At 44.0% G+C, this 26,791-nt stretch overlaps 1 protein-coding gene across 7 annotated transcripts in view; it reads right to left on the reverse strand.

The window, feature by feature from the left end:
• The window catches only part of Smarca2 (SWI/SNF related, matrix associated, actin dependent regulator of chromatin, subfamily a, member 2), a 172,315-nt gene that overhangs the window by 77,137 nt on the left and 68,387 nt on the right, over positions 1 to 26,791 (reverse strand). For all 7 annotated transcript variants that reach the window (XM_052714360.1, XM_052714355.1, XM_052714359.1 and 4 more), the window contains exons 15-23: positions 26,255 to 26,418; positions 24,620 to 24,686; positions 23,846 to 23,956; positions 20,554 to 20,796; positions 19,002 to 19,115; positions 10,998 to 11,105; positions 9,729 to 9,815; positions 4,188 to 4,234; positions 1,975 to 2,141 (exon numbers count right to left, since the gene is read on the reverse strand). In XM_052714360.1, the coding sequence (XP_052570320.1) occupies positions 1,975 to 2,141; positions 4,188 to 4,234; positions 9,729 to 9,815; positions 10,998 to 11,105; positions 19,002 to 19,115; positions 20,554 to 20,796; positions 23,846 to 23,956; positions 24,620 to 24,686; positions 26,255 to 26,418 (1,108 nt within the window). The remainder of the gene's footprint in view (positions 1 to 1,974; positions 2,142 to 4,187; positions 4,235 to 9,728; positions 9,816 to 10,997; positions 11,106 to 19,001; positions 19,116 to 20,553; positions 20,797 to 23,845; positions 23,957 to 24,619; positions 24,687 to 26,254; positions 26,419 to 26,791) is intronic.

A 26,791-nucleotide genomic window follows, 5' to 3' on the forward strand; every position in this document is an offset into this window, starting at 1 on the left:
TCACTGTTAAGTGTTGTATTGTGCACTTTGCCTGTGTACATGTATATCACATGTGTGCAGTGCCCATGACGGCCAGAAGAGGGCACTGGAGCCCCTGGCACTAGAGTTACAGATGGTTGTCCGCTGCTGTATGGGTGCTGGGAACTCAACCCAGCAAGTGCTGATAATTGCTGAGCCATCTTTCTAACCCTTCTTTGGTTTTATAGATTGAAATCTTCCCAGGGCACAGTCCCCACATTGAGATTCAAAAAGAAGTGACAGGAAGCAGCAACAGTGTGAGACAGACACCACAGAGTGGCTAGCACCCTACAAACCAGGGGGAAATTAAACCTGTCTGCTTTATCTGAACAATTATAAAAGTCACCCACAGTGGGAGAGAGGGCTCCACTCCAAGAGAAAAAAAACAAAACAAAAACCTACTCAGATTTGACAACAGAGAGAGACTGGATGAAAAGATTATCTAGGGACACACGTTCATGTTGACTTAACCATTCATCAGTTGGCAACTCTGGAAACGAAGGGTAAAGGGGATTTAAATCATCAAGTGTGTGATGGCACAACTAACTTTAAATGAGAATAAAAAGCTTTCGTTAACTTAATAAGACCCCAAGAGGTAGGCCATACAGAAAATCAACCTAAAAACTCAAGAGAGAAAACATTTGCCAAGTGTGCTTGGTTTATTTCTAATTAACCATGTATGGGGGGGCATCAGACTGAAAATAGCCCAAAACCTTCTAATGGAATATATATTTTAATTTCCCACTCACTTAACACTAACATTGCACTGCATTAGGTAAAAATGGTTATTAGAAAGGCTCACTGCACTCAGATCACACGCATCCTGCACATAAGCTTCTCTGACCCCTACATACCCCTTCTTGACCACATTATCCATTGCTGAACTTTGACAAGTGCCATTTCTTTAATCTCTGAGATACTATGGTCAGTATCCAATTTAGCCATGTAATTTAGGGAATATCCCTAAATGTATATTTTCTTCTATTCATATTTGCTTATTAATGTGATATTTAGATTTAGATATTTAGATTGCATTCATTTTTTCCCTTCTTTTGGAGGCAGGGTTTCACTATGCAGGCCTGGCTCGTCTAGTAATCCACTATGTAGAACAGGCAGGCCTTGAGCTCACAGAGATCCACCAGTCTTTGTCTCCCAAATGCTGGGACTAAAGGTGTGCACTACCAGGCCCAGTCAAATTTTGTCCTTAAATTTAGGCAACTTCTTTAAATAGTTTGTGTGCTTGATAGTTTATGTCAACTTGACACAAGCTAGAGGCATTTGGGAAGAGGAATCTCCACTGAGAAAATGCCCCCTCTGGATTGGTCTGTGAGGCTTTTTCTTGATTAATGAGCAATGTGGGAGGGCCCAGCGCACCGTGGGCAGCGCCAACCTGAGTAAGTGATCCTGAGATGTATAGGAAAGCAAACTGAGCAGGCCAGTGAGAAGTGTTCCTCCACGTGTGACCTGGGAGTTATAAGATGAAATAAACCCTTTCCTCTCCAACTTGCTTTTGGGCATGGTGATTTATCACAGCAATGGAAACCCTAAATGGGACAGTTTGCAAAATCCAGGAAGCAATGAAGTTTCATCTCTTAACAATGTGGCTTGTACCTGTGTCCTACTTAGAGACCTCTAGAGGCCTCAATGGCAAACTCGTAATTGAACCATTACACTGTTTCTGAATAAAGGAGACACAGAGTGTATACCATGGTGTGTGTGTGTGTGTGTGTGTGTGTGTGTGTGTGTGTGTGTGTGTGTGATAAACAGCTGTGCAAATCATGTCAGGGATGTGAAGGGCATCAGAAGACATAAACTTTGCATCTAGCAGGCCCACATTCAGCCTGCAGGCCCACTCCTCCATGTGTTATTCCTCTTTTTGGCTGAGATCGGAGCTTAGGACCCACAGTCCCCTCGTTTTCAGTCATGTGGCTTGAGTCTGATGTCTCCCACACTTACCATCAAGGCGCAGGTAAAGGAAGTTCCGAAAAGCAAAGTAATCCTCCATGATGGTCATGAGAGACGTCATCTGGCAGAAAAGCAGCACGCGGTGGTTAGTCGCTCTCAATTTGGGCAGAATACGATCAAGTAGCTCAAACTTTCCCGAGGCCCGATACAGCTCAGCCCTGAACCCAAAAACGCAAAACAAGAAGGCAGTATTACTGCTGTCTTCTTGAGAGATCCAGAAGTGCCTAGCTTTTCAGATAGAGCCTTGCACATAGTAAACATTCAATAAGGAACTGTGGATGGAAGGATGAATGAATGAATGGATATTAGCTCCAAAGCCACGCGAGCATTTAGAGGGGAAAACACCATCCATACAAAACCCATGAAGGGTATGATGTGCATGCTACCTACATGGCACATGCCAGAAGGAAAAGGGCACCCTTCTATATCTCTAAGATTCTTCATGGTGTGCCATCAAGTTAACTTAGGACACTCCTGATTTACTCAAATACTTATTGAGCACCTACTGGGTACCAACACAATGTGGGCAGGCATACAATGATAAAACATACAATTATACGTTGTGGTCAGGGCTTTATAAAGAAAAGCAGCAAGTGACAATGAGAACTCGGAGTGTGCTAACCCCTGGCAGACCCTTTCAGAAATGAAGTCTTACCAAAGCACAACCACGCCCATGCATTTCTGTCTGTCTGATTCCATCCTACACTAGCCATGTCAACAGGCACAGCAGACTTTATGGTCCACGAAGTTGAAAATATTTCCTATCTGTCTCTTTACCGATACAGCTTGCCAGTCACTGACTTGGAGTGCGTGAGGTCAGTGACTTCCCTGGAGAGAGAACACTTTAGCTAAAACCTGAAATAATGAGTGGAAAGACATCTAAGTGAGAAATGAGGGCATGCACATAGAGAGGCGCATGGGCCCTGGAGAGTGCAGGAGGCTGGGACAGCTCACAAATTGGGACCGAGTAATGGTGACTGTAACTTAAGCATAAGTGAGGTGGGATAGTGGGACCTGGGGACAGATCTGGGAGGTGGGAATGAAGCAGGTACTGAGGAGTCCTTTCGGACTGTTCTGGTTTTCAATGCAATGGGCGATGACTGATGCATTGTAAACAGGAGGATGACCTTGAGTAACCTGTTTCACAGGGTTGCCATGGGCACCTGTATGAGAGGACTGGGGAAGGATAAGGTCCTGGCTTACTGAAGGAGTGCAAGACACGACAGGAGCAGGGAGATGATGCTGTGGTAAGGAGGAAGGCTGAAGTAGGACCTTCCTCCGCGATAAACCTTTTGTTTTCGAATCAACAGGGCTGTGTTGTGTAATACATTCACTTTTAGGGTTGAAACCATGTGAAGCAGTCACCCATGTAGATGCAGTCAACAATGCTGAAAATACATCACTGGATGGCAGAATTTATGCCATAGTACATTTTTGTTCCTAACGGATCCCTTTTCCCATGTGGCTTCCTGCTACCCATCACTTACTCTGAGACCTGTCCTTCAATAGCCATGCTCCTCTGTGCCTCTGGCCATGCTGGAAGAAGCAGGAGTGGACAACTGAAGCATGGACTGAGAAGGGCCAATTGGCCCTAATCCTGGTAGAATCCAGTTTCTGTTGCCCCTGCCTGCCCCTGAGATTCAACAAGGACCCATATGCCCTAATAATTCATCTCTCCTGGGATGAGATACAATACATTCTGTGTAGAGTAAGCTTTTATTGTTTCTCTGCTGCAAGGTGTGGTTCTGTCCTGTGTCCATGCTATTGAAAACTAGCTACTTAGATCATACTCCAAAAACTGACTCTAAAACTGATCATCCACTAATAGCAGATGAGACACTTTTTTCATGCACATGAATGCTAAACATTCACAGGAAATTAGTAGGAAAAAAAAAATCTCTTCAAGCCCGAGTTCCACTTTAGCTTAGCGGTCACCACAGTCAGGGACTGAAACAACACTTTTAGAACGTGAAGGCACTGGGAAGTCTCTTAAATGAGATCTATGTCCCTTGAATAGACAATTGCTTAGGGCAAGCTGAAATTGATGCCGTTAAAGTACAAGGAAACGCTGCTATCATTTTGTTTAGCAACTTCTGTCCCTCTGCAGGGGAGCGAGGAGGGGTAAGGAGGCTGGAAGCTTACAGAAAGAGATTAGGTAAGACCAATAACAATGCATCTCGAAAGAGGAAAAAAAGAAGATTTACCCATTGATGACCCCATTTGAATAGCCCAGGTGTTCAGCAAACGATTCCTTGAAAAGAGAGAAGAAAGCGATTTTAATATGTAATCAAACTTCTTGGTTTCGCTAGTATGTCTAAAGCACAGTCTAAGCAAATCAAATGATCCTCGAAGAGCTAATCAGAAACTCAGGTCTCCGGGGTCCCTTTCTGTCCGATCAGAGAGTGCCTGAGCGTGCATTGGCCAGGAGCTGAGCCTGGAGCTCTTTCTGGGGACCCACACACAAACTCACTGCCCAAGCTAAAGGCAGGGTTTATACAAGTCAGTGGTAACTCATGTAACCATAAACACAACACAGCAATAGCAAGCAATAGAAACAATGGCCATTATATAACACTCATTGCCCCGCCCTTCCAGCCCTCCCTTTACTCTTCACAAATAAACCCCTAACCATACTAGACCAGTGGTTCCCAACCTTCTTAATGCTGTGACCCTTTAAACAGTTTCACACATAAGGCTAGGAGTTTCAGGCCAATGTAGGCCACACAGAGAGACCCCTGCTCAAAATAAAGCATAGCTTTCATTTCCCAGGTTTGAAGGTCCCCAAGGAGATAACTCCAGTCCCCAAACTGGGGTTGTGGAATTATTTGTTATCAATACACGGTGTGGGAAACAAAACAGAACCTTGGCAAACCCGCACAGCATCTTGAGCCCATAACAGCCAGAGTCTATGGTAGTTTCGGTGTAATTGGCCCCCATCATCTGGCAGTAAAGGCAGAAAAAAGAAAGCTGGTGAAGATGTAATTGAACAAGGGGGCCATGTTCCAACCCCAGCAAACAGCAGAACTTGGCAGCTTCGGCTACGTGGTTCTGGCTTTAAGAGTTAAGAATAAAAGAAGTGGGTTATGAAAATTGCTTCCACGTCTAAGAAATGAAGCTGGGTCCAGCCATGTGTCAGGGTGTCCCTGAATGGAGGAGGCCTAGTAGAGAGGTCATTGTGTGAAGCTGTGATGTTGAAGTCTGGATCGCCTTGGAGAACCCCAGATGTTAGAGATGCCAGAGCCGTGGGATACCTGCTGAGGAGAGCTGCTAACAGGGAGTGGAACCAGCAGCCCAAGAGAGAGAAGTGTGCTGCAGTCAACAAAGCTGAGCAGTGTTGGAGATGTGAAGAGTGCTTTGACATCAGACATGGAGATGCAGAGTTTGGAGTCTGCCCAGCTGTTTTTTGGTCTTGTTTTGGTCCAGTATTTCCTCACTGTGCTCCCTTCCCAGCATTTTGGAATGGCAATGTATATCTTCTGCTATATTATATGTTGGAAGTATGTGATTTATTTTTTTATTTTGATTTTTACAGAGGGATTGTGGTGATATATTGTGTCCCCCAATATATTGTGCACTCTAATAAACTTAACTGGGGACCAGAGAACAGAGCCAGCCACTAAATTAGACATAGAGGTCAGGCAGTGGTGCCATGCACCTTTAATCCTACCGCTGAGGAGGCCGTCTGGATCTTTGTGAGTTCAAGGCCACACTGGGAATATACCCTTAATCCCAGCACTTCAGATATCATGTCTTTGCTTGGGAAGGACACATGCCTTTAAACCCAGGAAGTGATGGCAGGAAGTAGAAAGGTAAATAAGGAGTGAGGACCAGGAACTAGAGGCTTTTAAGCAGTTCAGCTGAGATCCCTTCTGGATGAGGACACAGAGGCTTTCCAGTTTGAGGAAACAGGATCAGCTGAGGAGTTGGCAAGGTGAGGTTCACTGTGGCTTGTTCTGCTTTTCTGATCTTTCAGCATTCACCCCAATATCTTGCTCTTGTTTTTTTTTTTTTATTAATAAGACCTCTGAAGATTTGTCTTACAAGGGATTACAGTTAAGTGATTGCCATTTTTTCTCAGAAGAGACTTTGGACTTGAAAACAAGTTCGAGACTTAGAGACTGTGGGGACTTTCGAAGTTAGACTGAATGCATTTTTTTTTTTTTCATTATGATGTGGCTATACGCCTTTGGGGTCCCGGGAGTAGAATGTGGTGGTTTGAAAGAAAATGGCCCCCAGAGGGAGTAGCACTATTAGCAGGTGTGGCATGGTTGGGGTGGGCGTTGAGGTCTCTTTTGCTCAAGCTTCCCTCAGTGTAACAGTCAGGTGACTTCCTGTTGCCTTCTGGTCAAGACCCAGCCAGCACAGTCTGTCTGCACGCTGCCATGCTCCATCGTGATGATAATGGACTGAGCCTCTGAAACTGTAAGCGAGCCACCCCAATTAAATGTTTTACTTTATAAGAACTGCCATGGTCATGGCGTCTCTCCACAGCAGTAAAAACCCTAACTAAGATAAAGTCAGTGACAATTGCAGGCTCTGGTTTCTAGGAGCATCCTCGAAGCTGTCATATAAACAAGCGCCTGTGCAGGCCCTCTCAATCGACGGACAGCCATTTAGAGAGCAAACAAGCAGGCGGCAGAGAGCATCTGCCCATGAACCTCACCACACCACTTTTCTTCCTGAAGCTCCAGTTACTGAGAGAGACAGGCTCCCCTTCCTCCCCAAAAGGCCCAACAAGAAGGAAGAATGACGTGTAATTTCATAATTGCCAAGTTCCCGCAGTTCTTTATAGGTAAGAATAATATCTCAACACTGTTTCAGGGACAGGAAGGTAGGTGACCAGTTAACCACAATGTATGCATTTCAGCAACAGAAATTGTTTCTTATGCTGCCCTGCTCCATATCCCAGTGCCCTCCAAGGAGCAGCAAAAAGTCCCTTCCATCTACTTAATGTGATTTTTTATGAGCTACTTCATGTATTCTAATCTACATGTAGATCCAGGAGGCTGGAAAGGAGGATCTCTCAATTAAGAGCACTGGCTGCTCTTCCAGAGGACCCAGGTTCTATTCCCAGCACCCAGAGAGCAGCAGCAGCTCACAAACATCTGTATCTCGAGTTCCAGGGGGTCCAATGCCCTCTTCTGGCTTCCACGAGCACCAGGCACATAAGTGATACACAGACAGATATACAGGAATTTTTCTAATTTAATTTTCGAAGTTGATCCACCCACTTAGAATCTATTCCTCTCAGTTCAAAGCAGCAGACAGCTTAGAGGGTCAAGGCTTGCCTTACCCAGTCACAGTGAAAAAGCAGCCTGTGGCAGGATCTCACTACTGCTCAGTGGATTCTCCTTCATCTGTATCTCTGAACAGCTACAGCTTGTCAGTAGGACTTTTTGAAGTGTTCTTACAGTTCAAATTTTGCTCAGATCTATAAACACATCTCTTCCTTATCCTGGAGCTCTGTCTCAACAGTGTTGTGTAATGCTTGATGGACATGGTCTCCGGTGTCCAGATACTCTCCTATGGCATACGGATGCTCTGTCATGTCAAGGGATACTGTCCCTTATGTCCATAAGTACTCTCATCTGCACCCCCAGATGTCCTCTGTTCTCTTGGTCGGAGATACTCACGCCTGCATCCATGTCATAGCTAGGGTTACTACTGCTGTGATGAAACACCATGACCAATAGCAACTTGGGGAAGAGAGAGTTTACTTGGCTTACATCTCCTGAATCACAGTCCACTGAGGGGAGGCAAGACAAGAACTCGAACAGGGAAGGAACCTGAAGGCGGGAGTTGATGCAGAGGCCGTGGAGGGTGCTGCTTACTGGCCTGCTCCTCGTGGCTTTATCAACCTCCTTTCTTTTCTTTTTTTTAAATAATTTTTTATTTAAAAAAATTCTCCTTTTACATATCAACCCCTGTTCCCCCTCCCTCTTCTCCTGCTCCCTCTCACCCACTCCCATCCCACCCTCACCCCTCCTCTTAGAGGGTAAGGCCTCCCTTCTTATAGTATTCGGGACCACCAGCCCAGGAATGTCTCCACACACAACAGGCTAGACCCTCTCCCATCAACCATCAATTAAGAAAATGCACGTGACAGGCTTGCCTATAACCAGATATCCAAGAGGCATTTTCTCGATCGAGGTTCCCTCCTATCAGATGACTACAGCTCGTGACAAGTTAACATAAAACTAGCCAGCACAGTAAAAACACTCTATCTGGCAATCAGACACTCCTGTGTCTATGGATACTCTCTCTGGATGTATAGATATCCTCCCTTCTGTCACACGCGTCCCCCTAAGGTCAATACCTCCCTTATGTATGCTCTCCCTGTCTGTGAATGCTATCCTTATATCCACAGATGTTACCCCTGGTATCACGGATGCATGTACTCATCTGTCCACAGATGTTCTCCTGATATCTACAGATGGTCTCCTATTCACAAGAATTCTACCCCCAAGATCAAAGACGCTCTCCTAATGTCTTTGGATGTTCTCCTTGGTCCACAGATGCTCTGTGTCTATGGATAGTTCCCTATGTCCTGGATGATCTCCCTGTGTCTATGGACCCTCCCCCTCCAACAACAGATGTTCTCCCTATATCTATGAATGATCTCCCTCTGCCCATAGACGCTCTCTCTCTGCCCATAGATGCGCTCTCTCTGTCCAAAAGTGCTTTCTCATGTACCCACAGACACTCTCCCATCTGTGTGAGGATCTTCTTCCTGTCCTGTGGATTCTCCCTCTTACATCTATGGATGCTCTTTCCTAAGGACTTTAAGGCCATAGTGGTGTCATGCTTCACCCATCCAGCCAGCTGAGACGGGCCTCTAATACAGAGAGGGGTAGTAAAGTATCAACTGATCCAGCATGCAAGACTGCCAAAATATACTGGGACAGGGCAGGAGGGATACTCAAAGCTAAGGCTATTTCACCTCATTTTGTACTGTAATTCAGCTTTAATTTTCTGGAAGGTTCTATCACGTGTTTAAATAGAGCAGAGCCAGCCCTACAGTGCTTTTCCTCTCGGCTGTTTCTCCTGTTCGGTTTGCAGCAAGCAGTGACCCTGACGGTGTCAACTGTCTCAGGCCCACTGGTTCTGCAGATGGTGAAGGTGACTTCTTTGTAGTTCTGCTCAAGCCAACTGCCCCACTAGAGTGAACCCTGTCAATGAAGGAATCTCATTCACAGGGAGCAACCAGGGTAGAAAACGTCCTATGATCTACAACAGTGTGCTAGAGACCTCAGTGTCAGAACAGAGCAACAATCTGCATCATCATGATGGGAACCAGGCAGGAAAAAAAATCAGTCTATGCCATGGGCGAAAGCCAGCATCGCTCACAAGGATAGTATTTCAAGAACATCTTTCTCTTCAATATCTATAAGCACATTATTTAAGTATTTCTCCAGCACCCTTCAGAGGAAGCTGGCTGCATCTGCCATTATCCTCAGTTTCAGAATTCCGACGGTAACAAGGTAATTCGCAGCATTTACCCAAATCCACATAGTGAGTCGATGCTCCCAACATTTCCTCACTACTTTCAACTCTTAGTTATAAGATTCCGGATGCTCAGGCAGTCAGTGCCAAAGCGAATCCACACCCCGGAAACAGGTCTATTAATTCTGCCAGAAAGGCAGGGACCATGCTGGCTGGACACCCCCACACAGGCTTTATACATCTTCGGGGGTTTGCCTTCCTAACTAGCACAATAAGGATCACGATACAAGATACAGACTCACCTCAATGTGCTGAAACATATATGGGTGGTTGCATATTTTTCTCAGCTGCATGATAGTGTTCATAAGTGTCTTGGCACCTCCTTTTCCCTGAGAAAAAAAGTAATGAAAAGAATGGAGTTAATTATTCGTTGATCAAGTATTTCCAATTTTTTAAAATGAGGCTTCAAGACCAAGAGTATAGCTTACTGGCGCAGCCTGTGCCCTGCTTATGAAAGGCCTGGATAAAAGTCTAGCACTGAAGAAAGAAGGGAGGAGTCCTGACAGACTGACTACATAGCTTATACCTTATAGAAAGGACACAGGGCCCTACCGTGTCTTAGTGCCTACACAGCTTGAGCGAGAGCTTCAGGTATTATTTAGCCATTTATGGGTCAGACATAGCATTGCCCTTGTGATTAACTTATCTTACAGAAAAGTAAGTCTTACAAAATTAATTCAAATCAATGGCTTTGTGTCAGGTCTACCCATAAGTGTTAGGGGATATTTGTTTACACTGCAAAGATGTGGCTCTGCCTAAGGCGCCTTCTGATTGGTTAATAAAGAGCTAAATGGCCAATACCTAAGCAGGAGAGACTTAAGGCACCTTCTGATTGATTTAATAAAGAGCTAAATGGCCAATAGCTAAGCAGGAGAGCTAGGCGGGACTTTTACGAAAAGAGGAAACTCGAGATCAATCTAGGTGTGGGAAAGACACCAGCAAGACACAGAATGAGTTGGACACACAGAATGGGATAGAGGTAAAAGTCATGTGGTAGAATGTAGATTAATAAAAATATGGGTTAATTTAAGTTATAAGAGCTACTTAAAAACGAGCCTAAGCTAAAGATTAAGCTTTTGTAATTAACAATAAGTCTCCATGTCATTATTTGGGAGCCGGCTGGTTGTATGGAGAAAGACTCATAGGATTACACATAAGATTCTGGCAGACCACACATAAAGGATGCTAAGGAGAGAAACTAGCCTTTAAAATACCCTACAATACCACCCAACACTGGGCAGCTTGTCTTTCCTGCTGAGCTATCATGAGCAGTGTTAAGTCTTTGATAACGGAAACACTGGCAGGGCACAGACCCTCTCTTGTTCCACCCCAGTGTAGTTAATAGAGTAATGATAGCGTTGGCAGCAACTGTTGCCACCCCAACGACCCAGTGCTTTACAGGAACAAGCCACTATTCACAGGAAGGCTTCCTGGGAATGCTCAAGGCCACAGCCATGAGAACACGAGAAGACATACCGCAGTACCTGAGTCTCCCAGCTTTTGCAACATACCTTCTTATCTTTCTCAGAACCATCTGTGAGGAGGATTCCCTTGGCCTGCATGTGACGATACAAGATCTTCTGCAGAGCTGACATGTCACACTTGATGACATACTCAACCTGGGGACAGAGCAGGACACGGATAAGCACAGGAGAGAGAAGAGGCTGTTTGAAGACGGCAGCGGAGAAGGGGCTGCTGGGGCCAGTCCTGGAAGCACGGAGGAGGCATATGTCTCCTCTTCCTGGATGCATGAGGAGATGGGACAGGGCCGTAAAGCAGACCACAGTCCTCGAGGACAAAAGTACCATGGAAATTCTCAGACCTTTAAAAGGTTGCATGAAGAAAACGTAAGGTCCTGATTCCTAGAATTTCTTGATTTCATATTTGAGACCCGGAGTGGCTTGCCAACTGTGCTATACTCAAATGTTCATTACGGTGTATATTTAATATTTCTCCTGCTTCTTGGTCCTGTATACTTCCATATGAGCTGAACAGTATTAGGAAAACGAGTGACTGCCCCCAAATCCTATGATTTTCTTTGTAAAACATCTTTAAATGGCTACATGTGGCTACCCCAGCACTCATCTCATATAACAGACCTAGGTTGACTGTCATTAACCTCTACCCTGGAGAAATGATAGGATACACCACTGTGAAGACAAGCAGTTAAGAAGAATTAACTCACAGCAGGACACAACTCCCGCAACCTCATGGCTGTCGAAAGCAGGACAGGGTCTCCTGTGTGTCCAGTTATGATAAAACAAAGTGCAACTTAAAACACTTGAAAGGATTCACATGCCCAGGTCTATCACACACTTGCAAGTCTTTCATACCCTGAGTGCAGAAAACAAGACTTATTTATATTGTTTTTCCTTAGTCCTAGGAAAGCAAATGTGCAAATTTCAAAGCAAATGCCAGATTACCACCTGGATACCTGAGAACGTGATTGAAGGAAATTGGCCAACTGTGTGCTATTTAATCAACTGTGTAGAAATGATCAGGCTGCTTTCAGTTCTGAGGGCCAGACAGAGGAGGTCACAGAAGAAGAGAAGCTAAAAATCCATTCGGTTATAACTTTAAAAGGAGCCTGAGGCCTGGGAGGCACAACTGGTTTTCTCTTCCCAGTAGGCAATTACAGGAAGGCTTGCTTTTTTGCATGAAAGTTACCTAAATGGGTTAACTCATCAAGTTGGTAAATAAGCTTCCAGGTTGGGGAAGAACCCCAAATCTTTAAATTTAACAAATCAGAACACACTTGACACAGGTTTTGTGTTTTGCCTAACTGATCATGCCTTTTCTTTATTCTCCTTTTCTTTAAAATTTTTCTTACGTTGTGCGGTTTTCCTGAGGTATAACTGACACAGATTATACATATTAAATGTACATAGTATGATCTTTTCCTCCATACATTCACTGCAAAGCAATTATCACTATCCTATCTTTTCAAGGGCTCTCAATTCACAACAAAAATTTGATTGTGGTGAAGAAAAATGTTAAGTTCGGACTTTAACAAGTTTAACAATGACGGCATCAAGGACCAACACTGAGCTCTCTGTAAAATGCTTGATGTGCCTTTTCTCATTTAATCCCCACAAACTCTGCACGAGCTGGTCACTTTTAGTCTCCTCGTTTCTTAGACAAAGAACCCGAGCAGCCAGGAGGCTAAGCTCCTAGCTCAAAATACGTGGACTCTCTCAGACTCACGCTAAGGATAACCAACGAGACTTAGTTCAAAGGTTTGGCCTGGTGTTCGCTTTTGCCTGGTGTCACCTCTCTGCTGCCTCATTCACACTTTCCTGAGTAAAAAAGACGCAGCTGATGCCTTTTAAAGGGGTGCCAGAAGATGGAAGATCCAGAGTCAAGGACAGAACCTTTTACCTGTCAGTCAGCTGTTGCTATGGGCTGGAGGTGGAGTTGTTCGGGAAGAGGGAGGCAGCCTGCTGATACCATGGAGACAGGATGCCAGGTATCTGAAGAGATGAGACCCTCTAGAGCAATGATTCTCAACTTTCCTACTGCAGTGACCCTTTAATATAGTTCTTCATGCTGGGGTGACCCCCCACACACACCAAAAAATTATTTCATTACTACTTCGTAATTGTAATTCTGATACTGTTAGGAATCGTAATGTAAACACCGGATAAGCAAGCAGGATATCTGGTATGAGAATCCCAAAGGGGTCACACCCCACAGTTTGAGAACCACTGCTCTAGAGGGCTCCATAGATGCTCTGGAAACTCGCCATCCAAGGCCTTCTTCCTTATGTAAGTAAGGTAAGAGAAGCTAGTGAGATCCAAGGACCAAATCTGTTGTTACAAGCTCCACAAGTGTGTTTTACCTTCACTCCTTGAGTATTCTTTATCAATAGCAGGTGATTTTATTTTTTCCTGTTCTTTTCTCTAAGCCTAGGTGTCCTTACTGTTAGGGATCCTTTGTTTGTTTGTTTGTTTTTGAGACAGGGTATCTGTGTGTAACAGCCCTGGCTGTCCTGGAACTCATTTTGTAGACCAAGCTAGCCTCAAACTTACAGAGATCCACTTGCATCTGCCTCCCAAATGCTGGGATTAAAGGTGTGCACCACCACCACCCAGCTAGGAATCCTTTCTAAGTCCTATTGTACCCAAGATCCTCTCCCAGGGTCAGTGAGATGGCAGAGTGGCAAAAGGTGCTTGCCTCCAAACCTGATGATTTGAAGGCACTCCCTGAGATCTACATGAAAGTTATCTTTTGACCTCCACACGCACCGTGACATGTGTGGACACAGTTCTACCATATCATATGCACATAAGCAGACACTTATGCACCAAATAAATAAATGTATTTTTTAAAAAATTCCCCAAGAGCTCTATCAATCAAAAACATTTCCTCCTCAATGTCCCTCAAAGAAAATGGTCCCAGACCTTCTGTGATGACAAAACTCATCTTTCCCATATATGGCTAGAGAGTCTCTTAAGAATTACTATATACATGTACTGGTATTAACATCTCAAGATATGAGTTGAGGCCCATATGACAGTGGGACAAAATAAGATAGATGCTTTGCATCCTTTTATAATGATGCCAGTATGATAATATCTAATGGTTTTTTTTATCAGTTCCAACCTGATTACTCTATGTGCAGTTAATGAAAACGCCATGAGGAATACAGAAGAAACAGCATGGCTTTCTTCTCACTGTTATGTGCTCACACTACCCCACATTTCCACCTCTACTCCTTGGCAGATTCTCTTCAGTCCTCTAGGGTCCGAGGGTATTAGCCTAGTTAAAAATCAGATCAGGGTTGGAGATACAGCTCAGTCAGAGCAGATGCCTAGCATGTGTGAGGCCCCGATTTCCATCTCCAACACTTTGAACCAAAAAAAATCAGATCACTCAAAGTCCACTTTTGCATACACCAGGAGACCCAGAAGCCATCACAACAGGGTTCTGAACCTGAATACATAGGCAAGTAAGAATGACCGAACGTTGAGTGGGAGAATCCAACTCATGCCTCCCCTATGACCACCCAGACCCAAGAGTGACTTTGTGACAGACATACATACTACCTGGTATCAGTGTCACTGTGCATGCTACAAATCTACAGAGCTTAATGTTTTTATTCTAAGAGAAACATTATAGTCACTGTGCATGCTACAAATCTACAGAGCTTAATGTTTTTATTCTAAGAGAAACATTATATATATATATATATATATATATATATATATATATATATATAGCTGCCCTAACATCATTCTGCACTCCAGCAGGTTATAACTGAGCACTGTCTGCACATTCTGTTGCTACTCCCATGTATGGGCACTGGAGAGCCCTTCCTTAAAGCAGCTGAAAGGCGGGATCATTCACTTTGCTGATTGGGTGAGGTTGCCTCCCATGGCCACACCAGTACTCGGTGTGAACAGATCTCATGCTGATCACTCACATCGTACCTTTCATTTCCAGGGTACTACATTTTACCTATTCTGAGTGCAAAGAAATGCACAGGGGAACCAAATGGTAGCTACAGACAGAGAAAGGGGACAGACTGAAGAATCCCAATAGTGGTGACAATGTCAACTGGGTTGGGCTGGAGCTCACCCTCCCCAAATGCAATAGCACTCAAGTAAAGCAGTATGTGAGAGCTCCTCTGAATACACAGGTACAAAAAGTGGTACAAAAAGTGAAATCGGTGACTTCTAAAAAGGGCTGGCCCTTGCCAAGAGATAGTCCTGACAGCTACTGGGACTGCGACAACTCAAGTTCTAAGGACAACTGAGGCACTGACGTCACGCACATGTTACCCCCTAAGGATTCTGTATTAGTGAATGGCTCAATCAGTTCCCACAAGGAGATGATTCCACTGGTTATACTACCTAAGAATCTTCCTGCCCCCCATTTGATTCAATAGAATCTGAGTTTTCCTCAGAGCTCCCATCTGTGAACTGCTTTTCATTCAAAATTTTCATTCCCAAAGGACAGATCATTAGAACAATGAACCTGGGCCAGTGTGACACATAGTCCCATGTGATGAACTGAGATTTTTCAACAAACAATTCAATTAGTAAGGCTCTCAGGTCCTGGAATCCATGACATGAAGGAGGAAGGATGGTAATGATTAAGTCTATTAAGCATTCCCAGCTTTTATATAATGAATACACAAGTTTTCCATCTACACAAAGCTTTTTCCTATGTCCTACACAAATTATGTATAAAAATAAAATCAGGGTTGATGTTAGCTGGTCCAAGTTCTTGCTAACTTCAGACACTGGACACATACATGTGCATGCAAGCATGCACTCACACATGCACACACTGAGATGCCACTGTACACACAGCTAACTGCATCACTAGTTCTTGGGACTATGAATTCACAAAGGCAAAGAATCAGAACAGAGAAACTCAATGGGGGCTCAATAGAGGAATTAAATTTTCACTTAGTTTAAGTTGCTGTATACAATCCCTTTTCTTTGAACTGGCACCCTTTCCAGAACATAAGAAATGGACTTTGCCATAGGTAAGGGTCACAGGATATTGCCCTGCTCATTAGGTGTTCCATTAGCCTGTTAGGTGCCTTTAGTGTCACCCAAGTGTGTATGGAAAGGTACTCAACACTATTCAATATCAAGGAAATGGAATTAAGATACAACTTCTTAACTACTAAAATATTAAAACAAACAGAAACAACAATAAAAACACATCTGACAACACTGAGCACTGAGGAGCATAAGGAAGAAATGGAATGCCTACATCTCGCCAGTAGACTACCAAGCAGTTTGGAAAAGTACAGAGAAGACTGAGAACACGTGGTTTTATAAGACCCTTATAAACCATTCATTAACCAAATAGCCCAGTAATCACACTCCTGGGTGTTAACTCAAGTGAAACAAAACTACATCACACAAAATCCTAAATGCAAGCCGGGCGGTGGTGGCGCATGCCTTTAATCCCAGCACTTGGGAGGCAGAGGCAGGCGGATCTCTGTGAGTTCGAGGCCAGCCTGGTCTACAAAGTGAGTTCCAGGAAAGGCACAAAGCTACACAGAGAAACCCTGTCTTGGAAAAACCAAAAAAAAAAAAAAAAAAAAAAAAAAAAAAAAAAAAAAAAAAAATTCCTGAATGCAGATGGCATACAGCAGCTCTACTCAGATCATCAGGGCCTGGAGAGATGGCTCAGCAGTTAGAACATTTACTGCCCTCACAGAGGACAGGGATTTGTTTCTAGTACCCACACTGCCCAGCTCACAAACACCTAGAACTCCAGCTCCAGAAAATCTGAAGCACTCTTCTGGTCTCCATAAGTATCTGCAACATGTGGTACACATAAACTCATGTAGGGGCGTGCATACCCCATACCCACCCAACCCACCCACCTTAAAAAAACAAAACAACCCAATGGCCCTCAGCCAAACCAAACCCACAGTGGGTAAGCACAACAACTTGGATGACTTTCAGACACATTACACAGGCCAAAAGAACCCAGATGCAAACAGCGACTCACTCTACTTCCAGTCAACTGGCGTTCTTCAGGGATAGAGAAGAGCCCAGGGGCCGCAGGAAGCTAAGCTTAGGATGGGAAGGCAGTGAGCATAGGGTATCGTACTCTGGGTACAAAAGAGTACGGGCATAGCTGTGCAAGAGAGAATACGTTAGGTGAGGGAACAGTGGTGTAGTCTGGTTCTGAACACAGGGAGGTAGACGTTAGTTTAGACCACAGAACTGTAAACCAGAAGGAGTATAGTTCTATGTAGATGTTACTAGATGTAAACTAAAATTAGGATTAAAACTCACTTTCCTGATCCTTTTTCATTCATGAAAATATTGGAGAATAAAACACTATTTAACTTTAAAAAAAAAAAAAAACTCAGACCATGGAAGACATATGCAGTCTGCTGTAGTTAAAGCATGAGGTAGTAGAAAAAGATTCCTCACCTCCCAAGGATGAGAGTTAAATTTCCAATTTCCCCAGTTTAAAAAAATAATAATAACAAGGTAATGAAAGTCGAGAATAGATATCAATCGAATTGGGTCAACAACAGGCACATACATGCTCTAGGCGGTTTACAGGCGGGATGAAGAGGGCCACAGAAAACCCAGGAAACACAAGAGATTGGTGAGAAAAAAACTCCAAGTGGACAAGAGAGTAGGGCCTCCATCAACAACAGAAACCTGGAACAGAATAGAGACTCGAGGAAAAAAACACAAACAACCAAATAAAAACAAACAAATCAAAAACAAAACAAACAAACAAAAAACCCACAAAATACCAGGACAGCAGAAACTGTACCAGACTTATGCTCATGTGTCTAGCACTTAGACCAAACAGCAATCCTGTGAGGCAGATGCTACATAGTTTCCTGGTCACTGACAAGACCAATAGGCGACCCTGGTCGAAATGACTGGCCAACATTCACATCCTAAGCAATGGAGAATGCAGGGGTTCCTGTGCCCACTGATGGGCGGAGTCAACAGTTTCAACTCCACCAAGTTGCCTCCAGGACAAGGTAAAGTGGTTGTCTTTAAAGACATGGATACCTAGAAAGACATCTACAGACAGTACTATACACAGAGCATCGCTATTCCCCAGAGGTCAAGACCACAGGAAGTCAAAGGGAATAATAACAGCACTTGATCCCAAGATGCAGTCACTAACAAAGGAAAATACATACTTAGACTTTTACTAGGTAAGCATAGTATAGGACTTTTATTTTTAATTTTTTGTGACTATTAATGAATAAGGGATTAAGACACAAAATTCTCTCATAGCAAAGTGATCAACTCTGCCCAACCATCTGCCAACTCCTGCTTTACAACAGACAGGATGCACCAATCTGTCCAATAGTTGTTACCCAAAAATATTCCACAGCCATAAAATAACAAGATGGCTCAGATTTTACCCATCAAGAGAAATGAAAATAAAAGTGTGTCATGAAGAAAAAAGAAAAAAAAAAAGAGAGAGACAGTATCTAACCCCAAGCAAACTACCTTTTAGAGAATGGAACTTCAGATGTAGATGGTTCCAGGACAGGATTAGGGGTACAGTAATCAAAATTCAAGTCCAATACCAGCCTGGGCCCAAAGAAAGTCAACAGAACTAAAAACTATTTCCAAAGAGCAATCTGAAAACTACTTGCCTAGGTTCCAGGCTAAATCCACAGGAACTTAGCTACCCCACACAAATCCACATCCTAGTCTGTCCTTTCAGGCAACTCTCTCTCCCCCAAACTAGTAACATCACAAATAGTAAACACTGAATGAACCTTCAGGAAACCTGGCAGATGCTTCCTGACCCCTTCAATTTCCCTTCAGTGATGGATGACACCAGTACCAAATGTCAATTCTGGTGTGCCTTAGAGCAGGACAGTTCTGCAGGGCCTCCAGGTGGGACTACACAAGCTCAGTAACTTAAAATACAGTCAACTGTACTAAGACTCCATGAATTTGATTATTTTATTAAACCTGCCCCACGCAACGTCAGAGGCAGGTGCTGAAAACACACGCACAGGAGGGTAAAACCCAGGACGTGAATCTGCAACTGACCTTTTCTGGAAGCTGAGATTCAACCTCTTTCTTCAGTCTCCTCAGTAAAAAGGGTCTCAACACCTTGTGTAGACGCCTGATGATCAAGATAGTTTCTTCTTCATTCAAGTCCACCTACAAAACAACCTTCGATGAATTCTTGAAGGAAGTTTCCCACAGAGAAACTGTTACACTCATTATGTGTTTCAATGCACACTGGAACTTCACATGCTCTAAGGCCAGGTTTATGCCAACCATCGAGACCTCCAATTCTCTTCCCACTTGCCTACCCCATGGAAATAAAATGACCTCCAAATGGGAATCTGCCTTAGAGACTAGTTCTGTGGGAAAGGGCCCTGGAACCGTGTTTCACATTAGTAGTATGAACAGCCCCAAAGACGGACAGAATACGGACAACAATGCTGACTGACTTAAGACTAACACAGAATGGTTAAAGGAGCCACAGTCTGTGTGCTCCTACTTCAGCTGAAGCTCTTGACTTTCGCTGTGTCTAGTGTAGAAACAGACAAAAGGATGGGTGCCTGAATATGAAGATGGGAAGGACGAGGGTGAGTGTGTTTACACTGCAAGGGCCTTGGCCCCTCCATCCTAACTCCTTTTCCTTTCTTTGCCCAAATCTTGGTTCACCTTCCCTTGTTAGCCTCTAGGGGGCAGAACTAATTGACACGGCTTTCTCCACATGGGCAAGCCAGTTAATGAACAGCAAATGTACCTTTAAGGTACCTGAAAATGAAAGGGCTAAGAGTTGAAACATAAAGTTTCTCTGAAGCATTTTAGTGGCTTCTCATTCTTATAGTCAAGGAACTGGTAATCAAAAAGGTATGTGTCCCTTTCGGGGACTTTTTTCTTTGCAATATCCCAAGCTTGCCTTTCAGGAGCTCAAAGAGAAGATAGTTAAAGGAATAATAGTAATAATAATACATACGAGAATAGCTACTCCAGGACTTAAGGAGTATTTATGTACAGACAAAGTGGAAGCTTACACTAAAACCTGAAAAAAATGTGTGGAAAATTAACGTATTACACTCAAACTCTATGAAAGCATGGCCCAGGGGAGTTTATAACAAGGGAAGATTTCTGCATTTGTATTGAATTGGTTGAGTTGGTCTGGTTCAACTGATCAAGCCAACATCTCCATTCTCACCCTCCCTGTGACAAGTGTTGAACACTCTTGTCAGGAAAAAGTTGGCAGAAGACAAAGAGCCTGGGATGCCCCATATGAACCTAGATTCAGAGGAGAAAACCTAATCCCAAATGGGACTGGATCCCACTCACTCACCAAAAGACATTGTAAACCACCCTGTGGGGTTTCTGTAGCTCTTACGTTCCTCTGCTTTCATTGCACCATCACACGGGAAAATACACACAAATACACACACACACACACACACACACAGATTCTCTCCCTCCCTCCCTCCCTCTCTCCCTCTTCCCTTTCTCTCTCTCTCTCTCTCTCTCTCTCTCTCTCTCTCTCTCTCTCTCTCTCTCTCTCTCTCTCTCACACACACACACACACACACACACACACATACACACAGAGTTTGACCAGTACCCTTTCGCCAGTCATGGCAAATGGAGCATTGAACCACTGTTCGAATGTGCTGCAACTCTTGAAGATGGTAGGGAGGAGGAAGTTGAGGAGGGCCCAGAGTTCGGGAAGCTTATTCTGTAGCGGGGTCCCAGTCAAAAGGATCCTTCTGGGGGCGACGTAGTGTGTGTTGAGGACCTGGGTCAGCTTGCAGTGGTGGTTCTTCATGCGGTGGCCTTCATCCACAATCATGTATTTCCACCGAATCTGCAGCACCAGAGGAAGAACCAATGTGAGCCTAGTCAGCAGAAACATGGTGCCTTCCAAATGGCTGGGGTATGTGTGTGGAAAAACAAAGAATCCAACTTGGCACACGATGCAGAATGATACTCTCTAAGAGAAAGGAATCCCAACCAATGGAGTGTTGCCCATGCCTGGCAGACTGTTAAAACTACAGTAGTCCTCCCAGGACAAGTGATTCCAAATTCACCTTTCAGAAACAAGAAAATGGGCCCAGAGTGCAATGGGCACTCCTCAGACGAGGTCTGGCCTCTCTCCACCCAATGATGCTCTTGTTACCATGTCATGAGGGATCTTCCAGACTTTTGTGATCATGCTACCTCTGCTCACAGCAGGAACAGAACACTTACAGCCTCCGGAAGCAGGCACTAATGACTGGCTTCTGGAAGATGCAGGGGCGCTATCTCCTAGGCCCTCTTGCCTTCCTGCCTTCTTTCCTACTAGACCAGCCATCTAGTACCTCTAGGGCATGGCTCAGTGTTGGGTTGCTAACACTGGAAAGTTGGAATATCACACACACAACTCTATAAACATTCAGTTTCTTAAAAGAAAAAAAAAATAGATCAAACTAACAGGCCCCCTCAGTTCATGCATGTTCTTAACCTGCCAGGTTGAGGAACCCTGTTCTACTCAAAATGATCATAGGCCCATTGGCACAAATGCAATGCAAAATTACCATCGTCCACCCGGGCCAAACTGCAGAATGAAACACAGCAAACTCCTCCACAGGACTAATACTTAAAAAGGCAAATGTGAATATGGCAGAATAGTGCCAAAGGCTAACGGTTCTTTCCTCTCCCACACCCTACCTTTCAGCCTCTTCAAGTTTACTGCTCAAGGGAGAACTGGGAGAGTCGCACCACTCAGCCTAGGCTTTGCCTACACCAGTGGTTCTCAACCTTCCTAATACTAAGAGCCTTTAATACAGTTCCTCATGTTGACTCCCAGCCATAAAACTATTTTTGGTGCTAACTCATAACTGTAGTTTTGCTACTGTTATGAATCATAACGTAAATATCTGATATTTCGGATGGTCCTAGGCAACCCCTGTGAAAGGGTCATTCTACCCCCTTTCATAAGGAGTTGGGAACCACAGATTGAGAACCGCTGGCCTACACAAAGGTGGCATTGGTTAAAAACAAACAAACAAACAAAATAAACCACAAGTCTGCTGCTTGGATGTTTCTGGCTCTGGGGCAAGAGTCAGCGGAAGCAGACAAGCAAGTATGGCGTGATTCTCACCTCCTCGTTAGAAGGACCGGTGACGTCAGGGAAAAGAAAGAAAACCATGAGCCAAGCTGGGATACCCAGATAAAAGAAGTTACCAGCATTCCCTGCCCCGTTTCTCTACCACTGCCAAGTGTGTAAGAACGACCAACGTCCATAGCCAACTTGCCAACAGCAGGGAAAAGAGGTCCACAGACAAGCATGCATCTAAGTAGATATTCTAAATCGACTTTCTTCCTCAACTGAGCTTACGAAGCAGCAAGGAACCAGAGACCTTTGATTCTGCCACCAAGTAACTACTAATTAGGTCTTCTGCTTGGAAAAATTACTACCCCTTTCGAGAGTGCCATTTCTCCAGTAACAAATAAAAGCACTGCATCTCGTTACCAGGCATCTCCGATGACTTTTGAAATACATATGTACAAGGCACAAGATTTTTTTTTTTTTTTTTTTGAGGGATCTCAAAGGCATTCCCACAGTAATACTGGAGACACGTCATTTGTGACACTGCCAAATTCATCTCGGAGCGGGAGCAACTGGAAGGCGGTACCTGCCATCAGTGTCATCTCAATTATTAAACCTCCCCAGGGCAGGAGTTGCCTTTATGTGATTTCCTATGATACCGTGAAGGGAACTCACAGCTCCCAGAGCAAAGGCTTAATGCAGAGATGGACCAAACCCCAGAAATAGGGATTCTGCTCAATTCTGACCATAACTTAGTTTCAGATTAGAGGTTTCCAAACACCACGGGGTAAAAGAAATTACCACGGGGGAGGGGGGAATTAAGTTTTGATGATTTGTTCCAGGAAAGATGGTGCTTTCATCCTTCTGCATGATCATATTAGGAGACAACATGATATAAATGAGAAGAAAACCTTCCCATTTGTGGCTAAAGGACAACTTCAGACATACAAATGGTAAGCCAGGTAGGTCACAGAGACAACTCTTTCTCAGCGCCAAATAAATAGCTCCAGGAATAGCCCTGAGTAATTTAAACAATAACTGTCCGTTATTTTACCAGGAAAAAAAAAAAAAAACTGAACACAGATAAAGCACACGCGCTTCAGCTTGGATAAATGCTCAGATGGAGGACACCATCTGGAGGGTGCCTGCTTGCCTTCAGAGAGAGAGGCACAAGAGGAATAGAGGGGTGTTGACAATAACCCAGGGCAACAAAAACCATTATTTCTTCCCAAGCACATTCAGGGCTGCGGGAGAGAAAAAGTGCAGAAGGAACCCAGGTGAATCCTTTCCACAGATGTGGAATTGGTTTGGAAAGATTGCAGCTTTTCCAGGGGACCCAGGTTCTATTCCCAGCACTCCTACAGAGGCTCACACCCATCTGTAACTCCAGTCCCTGGGGATCTGATGCCCCCTTTTGGCCTCCATGGGCACTGCACGCATGTGTATGTTTCCGTTAAAACACCCATACACATAAAATAAAAACAAAGGAAATTTTTTAAAAAAAGAAGGATGTGAACTCACTACAAATGGGCAGGGAGAAGCCCAGGATAAATCAATCAATTTCTCTCTCTCTCTCTCTCTCTCTCTCTCTCTCTCTCTCACACACACACACACACACACACACACACACACACACACACACACACCATCATACAAAATATTAAATCCCATGACCAAGATTTCAGACAAAAAAAAAAAATGAAGAGAAAGAAACCAGCCACCTAATGATCAAATTACACTATTGAGTATAATTTGAGGGATACTTTACACTCCAGTAAGATGATCCGCAATTAGAGATAAAAGAATTTTTTTTTTAAAATCATACCTTTGCAAGAATGTGCTTATCTTTTATAATGTACTCATAAGTAGTCAGGAGAACGTTGAATTTGCCACTCCGTAGCTGGGGGACAAGGGAGCGCCTCATGGCAGGGGTACCCTGAATGGAAAGAAAAAGACATCGATTACCCACTGGAAGCGCGTAGGTGCTATTTCTCACTGTGCAGAGCTTAATGGAACCTAGACAGGTGATGGGCACATAAATGTATTACCATATACGGATCTATTATCCGGGAAGAAAGTGGTAGCTAAACCACACAGATCTTGACCCTTTCCAGATCCTTACGGGAAGGTTTCCCACTTAAGACCGCGGAAGGAGAAGAGGGGAGGAAATTGCAGCGAGCTTGCAGGAGGAGGGAACCCGCTGCTCGGCTGAAAGGCTCCCTTTCTGTGGGAGCGTGCAGCAGGCAGCCCCAGCACCACGGTAATTGCCTGACTTCGCAGGAACATTCGGCACAGCGGCAGCCCACAGTGAGCCAGTCAGCAGCACACAGAAAGTGCGATATTTGTCATTTGTATTACTCTCATCAGAAACCTCGCAATATGATAATTAACAATTTTCTTCTGCATTTCACTATCTGAAAGTAATTATGGTTTATTACAGTAATCTTCTTGGGATGATTAACTCTCACTGTTTAGTACATGATGTACATGACAAAACTTTACAACCAAATACAGTTCACAGATGTGCATATAGAATGAAGAAAATGGGGCCCAATTCTTTTGCTTTTCCACATTTATATATAAATACAAAGCTCCAAACCTTGTAAGAAATTTTCACCACAGAAGGAGCCCATTTGTCAAATTCATATGTCCAGTTAGACAGAGTCCTACAAAGAAAAAACCACAGTAAACACACACAAACACATTTATATAAATTCAGTTAATAGAAAAGTGTTACTCATTTTTAGTCCTTGCCTTAAAAGGGGCTAGAGAATATATAATACCCCAGATACATATTTATGTGAAAGGTATGGAGATAAGAGGTAAGTTAGAAGGAAGCTGCCACAAAGCGTGGCCATTTTACACTTCATTAAAAAAAAAAATCTCCTAAGAAACCATTCAAAAGTGTAGAACTATGTGTACAAAACATCAGTCTTCCCATGGTTCTGAAAACCAACAATTGCAAGATGATTTTTGGTGGCATCTTTACAACTAGCCATGTAAGCTCTGAGAAAACTCGAATCAGGGAGGAGAAATTACAAAACCACACGAAAACAGTAAATAGGTCTTGAATCAGGGAAGAGAAATTACAAAACACACAAAAACAGTAAATAGGTCTATCAAAAGGAAGCAGATGCAAACTACTGCATTTTTTAAAAAACCCCCCAAGTGTAACCAAAATATCAATGTCAGACCATACAAATATAGATTGAATGCAAAGGGCATGTAAGTATTACGGAGGCAGATAATTCACAGCCTTGTTCAGAAAAAAGAATGGAAGGAAATACAGAAACGAAAAGCCTTGTCTGAGGCAGGTCTGAGTGCGTCTCAGGACTGCAACCCATGACAAGACCTTGGTGACTGAAGTATCCCCCTGACGCGCACACACAGAGGCACTGCCCTCCCAGGGAGGGTGGCTGTCAACAGGTATTTCTTTACTCAGAGAGCAGTGGTTAAAGACCAACGGGAGCCACCGGTGGGTGAGGAACTGGGGGGGGGCTGTGTCAGAAGCGGCCAAGACTGGCCCTTCCAGAGCAGCAAGCCACTGAGACACAAAGTGTGCACGCAAAGTTTCCTTTGACGCAGAGTTCCCAGCAAGGACTTTGATTTCTACGTTGCCTTCAAAGATACAATAAGGAAGGCGTACAAATCTATTATCTTTTGGAGGTGTGCACATGTGTGCATGTAAGTGTGAATATAACATGGAAAACAGTTCTAGAAAAAAAATCAAAAATGCCCTCACCTTTCCCTTCAGTAAGCTACTTACTTGGACTCACTCTACAGCACTGGTTCTCAACCTGAGGGTCATGACCCCTTGGGGGGTCACATATCAGATATCCAGCCTATCAGATATTTATACTACGATTCCTAACAGTAGCAAAATTACAGTTATGAAGTAGCAATGAAATAATTTTATGGTGGGGGGTCACCGCAACAGGAGGAACTGTGTTAAAGGGTCTCAACATGAGGAAGGTTGAGACTGCTCTCCAGGGTGTAAAATGTTAACGGCCAGTAAGAATCACTACATACTTTCCTTCCGAGCCAGTCAAGAGGCTGCAGCGGGGGTGGGGAGGAGGGTTGGGGTGGAAAATGAAAACCCACATTTAGGTTATGTGTTCCTGGCATTCCAGCTCCATGCTCCTAATCTGTCTGAGGTGAGAAACAAGGGCAAGCCGCTGACAGGCCAGTCTCCAACCTGCAGCGCGATGGCTGTGGGATAAATGGCCGTACTTACGAGAGGGGTACAATGATGAGATAGGGACCATTGAGTCTTTTGTGCTCCATCAGGTAGGTGATGAGTGCAATGGTCTGGATGGTCTTGCCTAGCCCCATTTCATCAGCCAAGATTCCATTCAGGTTGTTATTATACAGGGACACCATCCATTCCAGGCCCTGGAGCTGAAACCAAGAGTAACTGTTTCAATTATCCAAGATCTGCACAGGTAATTAATACTAATGCAACTCAGGCGAGGCTGTGACTTCTTAACTTCTTGGTGCCGTGTGCGGAGTTTCCCACAGTAGCAAAGCAGGGGAGGCACCAACGCCAGAGGAATTTAAAAGATGAGCCTGTAATCGTCCCTGCTGCTTGGCAGGTGCTCGGTGTTAATCAGATTTAGAAACGATGGGCTAGAGCGCGCTGGTGGGATTTGAAGCAGCTTTGCTGCTCAGCCGTACTTAGCATTTCACAGTAGATGACATTCTAGAATTATTATAAACGAAGAAAACCCAAACCAAAATCTATTCCAACCACTCCAAGAACAAAAAGCCAATT

Source organism: Peromyscus californicus, unplaced genomic scaffold, assembly GCF_007827085.1.
Source record: "Peromyscus californicus insignis strain IS unplaced genomic scaffold, ASM782708v3 Scaffold_4__1_contigs__length_199733344, whole genome shotgun sequence".
Classification (NCBI taxonomy): Eukaryota; Metazoa; Chordata; class Mammalia; order Rodentia; family Cricetidae; genus Peromyscus; species Peromyscus californicus.